Below are 6,377 nucleotides of genomic sequence, written 5' to 3' on the forward strand. Positions count from 1 at the left end.
CAGGGAGTCCCCATTTGTTCTCTTTAGCTGTTATTATTTGGACCCAGGATGCCCCCAGGCCTACCACTACTTTTCTTTCTTTTAGGTCTCCACCCCTGGGCAGGAGAGGGGCTGTCCACATTTGAGGCACGTCCGGTGCTTTCTGTGTTCTTGGACAGAACACCTACAGCTGCTTCCACAGGGCTAGGAGCCAGGCCTCAGGGACAGACAAGCCATGGACTTCCCATAGCCTCAGCGTATGGAGGCAGCACCTTAGAAGAGCAGGGGCGCAGCCTCCATCCACCCCCTTTCACAGAGAAGGAGGGAGCTAAGAAGCGGACCCTTAGCCCAGCCCAGCGCCCTCCCCAGGCCCCCCCGTGGGCATGGACCAGCAGCTGTGAACAGCCAGAGCCGATGCCGGGCCCCCAGGGGGCCGGAGGAGCCCCGGCCATGAACCTGGGCAAGCTCTCACCCGTGGGCTGGGTGTCCAGCTCACAGGGAAAGAGGCGGCTGACTGCGGACATGATCAGCCCCCCACTCGGGGACTTCCGCCACACCATGCACGTGGGCCGTGGCGGGGACGTCTTCGGCGACACCTCCTTCCTCAGCAACCACGGTGGCAGCTCACGGGGCACCCACCGCTCGCCCCGCAGCTTCCTGGCCAAGAAGCTGCAGCTGGTGCGGAGGGTAGGGGCACCGCCCCGGAGGATGGCTTCCCCACCTGCACCCTCACCTGCTCCACCCGCCATCTCCCCCATCATCAAGAACGCCATCTCCCTGCCTCAGCTCAACCAAGCTGCCTACGACAGCCTCGTGGTGGGCAAGCTCAGCTTCGACCACAGCCCTGCCACCTCCACAGATGGCCACTCCAGTTACGGTGAGGGCCTGGGCTATCTGCCTATTTTTCAGAGGCTGAGGCCCAGAGGGTTTGATGGTTCAGCCAAACCTCCAAGTGAGCTCTTTTCCCCACAGCATTTCAGCCTCCGTGGAGGTCAGGCCCAAACCCCAAATCATGAATGGAGTCGGGGGTAACAGGGTGGGAACCTGCTCACTCCCCAAAACACTGAGGTTGAGAGGTGAGGAGATGGGGTTTGAGTTCTACCTGCCCCTGAGCTGCCCCCGCCACCCACAGGCTCTTGGCTGGGCCAGCCTGCTCTAGCCCCCTTCAATGGAAGCAGCTCCCTTGTGTCAGAATGATATAGTGGAGAGGCAGAGAGCCAGGGCTCTGGATTCAAATTCTGGTTCTGCCTGATTCCCAGCGAGCCAACTGAGCTCTGCTAAGTCAAGTCCTGGCCTGTATAATGGGCCCCTCAGGGTCATTGCTAAGATTCAGTGAGATAATACACATACTCAGTGTGGCCCAGAATCTGTCACATAGTAGGTGCTCAGGACACAGCTGTTGCTGTGTCGTTACGTGAACAAAGGTTCCTGTAACTTGGCAAATTTGGAAAACCACTCACATGGACAGAAGCCAGAGGCCCTTCCTCCCAGGGTGGGGAGTGGCAGGTGTAACGTTGGCTCCCCCTCTGGACAGCTCACCTGGGAACTGGGGCCCCTGCTGCCACCTGGTGGCCATTTCCTGCCCTGCAGGTTTGCCCCAGCACCAGAGGCACCTCTCTCCATGGGTGACGCTTAGAATCTCACTGAGGGCTATATCTCAGTCCTGGTAGTCCTGGAGCCAGGGGCTGGGACAGAGGACCTTTGGAGGGCATTTGCCTGTCCTTTGGGTCTTGATTTCTATGTAGTCAGACTCTGGCTGCTGGTTCCATCCCTGTGCCCACAAACCAGCCCGTATGCTACGGGTTCATGGCAGGGAACCAGGGGTCATACAAGTTCACAGTTGGGACTGAGAGTCAGGAGATCTGACTCTGTGGCCCTGGGCTAGCCCTTCCCCTCATCCCAAACTGAGCCTCACTTTCTTCATCTGCAAAATGGGAATGGGAATTATGTAAATTTCCAGCATTGACAGGAGGATCACACAAGAGACTACGGGGCTCACTGTATTGGAAAGATGGGGGAAACTGAGACCAGATGGGGGAGTGGCTTGCTAAAGGCCACATAGCAAGCTGGAGTTGGTCCTGGCTTTCCCCTCCCCAGTTCCTGGTTAGGGACCCCAGCTATGACCCTGGTCCCTAACCTATGACCTATGACCCTGGTCCCTATTTCTCTTCTAGGCCTGGACTCCGGGTTCTGCACCATCTCTCGCCTGCCTCGCCCAGAAAAGCCTCGTGACCGAGACCGTGAGAGCTCCTTCCCCTCCGAGCCTGAGCTTCGCCGCTCTGACTCCCTCCTGTCCTTCCGCCTGGACCTCGACCTTGGGCCCTCTCTCCTCAGTGAGCTGCTGGGGGTCATGAGCCTCTCAGAAGGCTCTGCGGCCGAGACCCCAGCCCCAGCCCCTGCTGCAAATGCCCCAGCCCCTGTTGCAAACCCCCCGACCCCTGCCTCAAGCCCCCCACCCCGTGGACAGTGCCCCAATGGGGTAACCCTGGGGTTGGGCCCAACGGCCGAGGCGAGGGCCAGCCCGGTAGGAGAGCGTCCCTGTGCACCTGCTGACGTGGGACCCGGCAGGCACTGGGGAGCAGGCTGTGGTGGCAGCCAAAGCAGCCGCCGCTACACTGAGATGGATGCTCGGAGCGAGCTGGTCGAGGTGCTGCCCCAGGCTCGGGCCTCTTGGGAGAGCCTGGACGAAGAGTGGGGGCCACCGCAGGCAGGCCGCAGGGCCCCCGTGCCCAGTACGGTGCAAGCCGACACCTTCAAGTTTGCTGAAGCTGAGGAGGATGACGAAGTCAAGGTGTGAGCGGCTGGGCATGGGCTCAGGACCCCAGCCAGCCTCGGGGCACCGCCTATGAACTCCCCAGGCGCAGAGCCAGCCCCTCACCTGACAGCTGGGTCCCGCCAACGAAAGATGGGAGAAAACCCAAGTTGTCCCCAGACCCCTCCACACCTCTGCAGGACAGACATGGGAGGGAGGCCAGAGGAGACCAGGCTTGTCCTGGGACCTGGGTATTCCCATGGGCCGTGCTGGGCCACCCTGCCTCCCCCCACTGCCACTCTGGACCCAGTAGCCATTCCTCGGGCCCACCCGCCACCCCAGGCCATCCCCACCAGCTGGAGGGCCTGCCTCACAGTGCAGCCTTTGTGCTGGGAAAGCTGCCCTTGCTGGGTGGGGGTGGGGAGCATAGCACATAGAGCCTTTGTCCCCTCTCCCAAAGGGACTGCCTGCCCCAGCTCATCCTGGAGTTGCCCCCAACAGGGTCCCCACTGCCTTTCTGAGAGCCCCAGCCCTTGCTAAGGCTGCTTCCCCGACATTCCCCCCGCCACCCCCACTTGTCCCAGAAGCCTCAGAGAAAAGTCAGGTGTGACCTCACAGTGGGGGAATCCCACTTTCCCATGCACCCCAGACCTGCCTCTGGGTCCTGATTAAAAAAGGCTTTTTTGATAAAAGGTGTCCTGCAAGATGCTTGAGGACCTGGGAGGACAGTGTCAGCGCCACCTGCTTGAGTCCCCTAAGCACTGGGTGTGGAAAGCCAAGGACTCCCCCAGGGGGCCCCAGTGAGGGGAGGGGCCGAGGTGTTGGGTAATGAGTAATTAGGCCGGAATGAATAGCCCTGAGATAAGAGGCCCAGGTGGGAGCCCTTATCTATAGTTCCGGGAACAGCCCCTGGCCCAGGTGCCTGGAACCATAATCCCACAGGGCAGCTTGGCACTTGCCCTGGTGACAAAAGGGGACAAGCAGGCAGGACTGGTGGCTTAGAGGTGTTCGGGAGCACATCCCAACCCCCATGTGGCAGTCCAAGGACCTTATGCCTCAGTTTCCTCATCCGTATCACGAGGATGCTGGGAGCATTAGAATAGTGGAAAGCACCACAGTTCCTACCACGGAAAGACTATAAAGGTGGATTCTTTTGTTGGTTCTTAGCCTTGGGGGATGAGCGCAGAGGGTTAGGAACAGCACATGGGAAGCGGGGACCCAAGGGCTGGTGATCCCACGTGACTGGCTGGAGCTGGGGGTCAGGAGCCAGAATCCGCTCCGGGGTCTTGCGTTCTGGCGAGGTGCTGCCCTCAGTCTAGCTTGAAGGAGGAGACGTTGAACCCACCCTGCACACTCAGGTAGCTCAAGTGGTTGTGGCCCAGCCTGTTGGGAAAGGTCAACTGGTGCCCGTCTGGCAGCTTCACCTTGAATTCATTGTTCTCGAAGGTCACGAGGAGCTGCAGTAGGAGGGAAGGCATCAGGGAGGCAGGAGCACCCTGGAAAGGGGCCACGGCAGTGCCTGGTGGCTCAGACGGTCCCGGCCCTTGTCTAGGCCAGGGTGCCCTACCATCTGGGCTCTCCCCTTGATATCCTCCTCAGGCCCCTTCCGCCTTTGACCTCACCTTGACCTCTGATCCCGGGCTGAAGCACATGTGACTGTCCCGTTGCTCCTGCCCCCAGCTGTTGCCATCCAGTGAGTTGCAGACGATGGTGGATTCATCAAAACGTGGGTTGATATGCAGGTTCAGTTTATCTGTCCCCTGGCCCAGATTAATCACAAAGCTGCAGGGGAAGGAGTAACAGGTGAGAATAAGGGGCCAGCCCTGGCTAAAACAGCTTGGGTCGCAGGGTTGACCACAAACTGGAAGAATCACCAAAGGTTGTGTTAATTGAGGTCTGTGCCTTAAAACAAGGGAGGTGACAACTTGATCAGACTTGGCACTGGAGTATCACATTCCATTTAGAGCACAGACTAAGGTTCCTGACAAGAGGGTAACTAATAGTGACATTTCAAGAAGGTGTCGGGCTTCCCTGGTGGCGCAGTGGTTGAGAGTCCGCCTGCCGATGCAGGGGACACGGGTTCGTGCCCTGGTCCGGGAAGATCCCACATGCTGCGGAGCGGCTGGGCCCATGAGCCATGGCCGCTGAGCCTGCGCGTCCGGAGCCTGTACTCCACAACGGGAGAGGCCGCAACAGTGAGAGGCCCGCGTACGGAGAAGAGGAAAAAAAAAAAAAAGAAAGAAATGAAGGTGTCTATCCTGGGGGAAAGAATTGCTGTTCTCAACTATCTGAAGACCCATTAAGCTTGGCCATAAATACTCGGACACCTAAAGTGGTGAGCTCCATGTCATTAGAGGTATGCAATCAGGAGTTGTGTGATCTCTTGAAAAGATCACTACAGGGGCCTGAGTTAGATAGACCTTCAGGGTCCCTGAGAGTGGGACGTTCTGAGTCATGGGGTACCTTCACTGGGACGTCTCAGACCAGAGGTACCCCACATTTCTGCAACCCTTAGGGACCCACGCAGGAGAGAGGGGTGATTTTTCTCTTGGCTCCTGCACAATGCGTCTGCCTGCACTTCCCCAACCAAAAGTTGATGGACATCAGTCCCAAGAAATGCTGACATTGTCCTGCACACAGGAGAGGCTAACGCTGAGCTGTAACACCTGAGGCGGAGAAATGCCTCTGATTCTAATGGAGAGAAGGCAAACAAGACCACCTGGTGGCCCCTGGCAGCTGTCGCTGGTATAATGCGTGTGAAAGGCAGGCCTCTGACCCTTCAGCTGGGTCAAGAGGGTGGTTCCCCGGGGGTTTGGGCCTTCAGTAGAGGCACCTGGCTCGCAGAGGACTGGGTAGAGCTTCCGGGATTTCTCACTTGCCCCTTCAGTGTCTGTTGGGGCCAAGGAAACTGAGCACACGGCATCTGCTGTGAATTCTGAAGCCTCAGCTGTGAAAGCAGCCCTAACAGAAGAGGAGCCAGCAGGGGTGTGGGAGGGGGTGAGAGCGTGCAAGAGGGTACAGAAGGCCCCTGGTCTGAGGTCACTCTCGTTGTCCGACCATTTCACGAGGCTGCCCTTCCCAGCCTATTCCAGGTCTGTGGGCAGCCGCCCTCCCCCTCCTGCCTCACCTGCCCCCCGACTGGCTCACCCATCAGCATGGTCTGCGATCTTGCCCTTGATCTTCAGGGTTGTCCCCACCTTCATGTCCATGTTCATAATCTCAAATTTCCCCTGCACCAACAGAGAAACAACCCACACAAATCAATCACACATGTGCCCAGCGCTCTTCTGCTGGCGAAGCCCGTGCACCAACATCATCCCATCCCGACCTGGCCCCAGGCCTCACTCTCCCTCTGCCCACATGAGAGCACGGAGCTGGGAAGGGAAAGAGCCAGAGTGCTCAGATCAAAGCTTCCCGGAGCCCTCCTCTTGCCCATTTTGCTTCACTCTCATCCACTGCAGCCTGAAGAACAGCCAGATCTGGAGACATAGGGCCCAGCTGAGGGAACCTCAGTTTGCCCATCTATGAAATGGATAGAATGACTCCTGCCCACCTCACTGTTCCCAAATGTGTTCAAGTGATGATGCACAGTGCCCTCTGCAAAATCCCCCAAACAAGGATATGCTTAGTTCTTGCACAAACTTGG

General features: G+C 58.4%; 2 protein-coding genes across 2 annotated transcripts; one reads left to right on the plus strand and one right to left on the minus strand.

Annotated features, from left to right (window-relative positions):
• Positions 1–349: 349 nt before the first annotated feature.
• On the plus strand, positions 350–3,423 carry CDC42EP1 (CDC42 effector protein 1). The gene is made up of 2 exons (XM_079715806.1): positions 350–856; positions 2,154–3,423. Exons 1-2 carry the CDS (start codon positions 394–396, stop codon positions 2,774–2,776), a joined length of 1,086 nt encoding a protein of 361 aa, XP_079571932.1. The 5' UTR covers positions 350–393; the 3' UTR covers positions 2,777–3,423.
• A 618-nt stretch (positions 3,424–4,041) lies between these two features.
• Positions 4,042–5,955, minus strand: LGALS2 (galectin 2; the record flags this gene model as incomplete). The annotated part of the gene is made up of 3 exons (XM_079715323.1): positions 5,879–5,955; positions 4,354–4,513; positions 4,042–4,188 (listed from the first exon to the last, which is right to left on the minus strand). The coding sequence occupies exons 1-3, from the start codon at positions 5,944–5,946 to the stop codon at positions 4,042–4,044; spliced, it is 375 nt and encodes a 124-aa protein (XP_079571449.1). The 5' UTR covers positions 5,947–5,955.
• Between the last annotated feature and the right edge of the window lie 422 nt (positions 5,956–6,377).

The sequence above is a fragment of the Hyperoodon ampullatus genome (genome assembly GCF_949752795.1).
Source record: "Hyperoodon ampullatus genome assembly, chromosome: 11".
Lineage (NCBI taxonomy): Eukaryota > Metazoa > Chordata > Mammalia > Artiodactyla > Ziphiidae > Hyperoodon > Hyperoodon ampullatus.

Bases quoted from the DNA above. Each gene is read 5' to 3' on its own strand.
- CDC42EP1 (XM_079715806.1), top strand. From the start codon at position 394: ATGCCGGGCCCCCAGGGGGCCGGAGGAGCCCCGGCCATGAACCTGGGC. The intron at 857-2,153 runs GTGAGGGCCTGG...TTTCTCTTCTAG, and splicing joins AGATGGCCACTCCAGTTACG to GCCTGGACTCCGGGTTCTGC.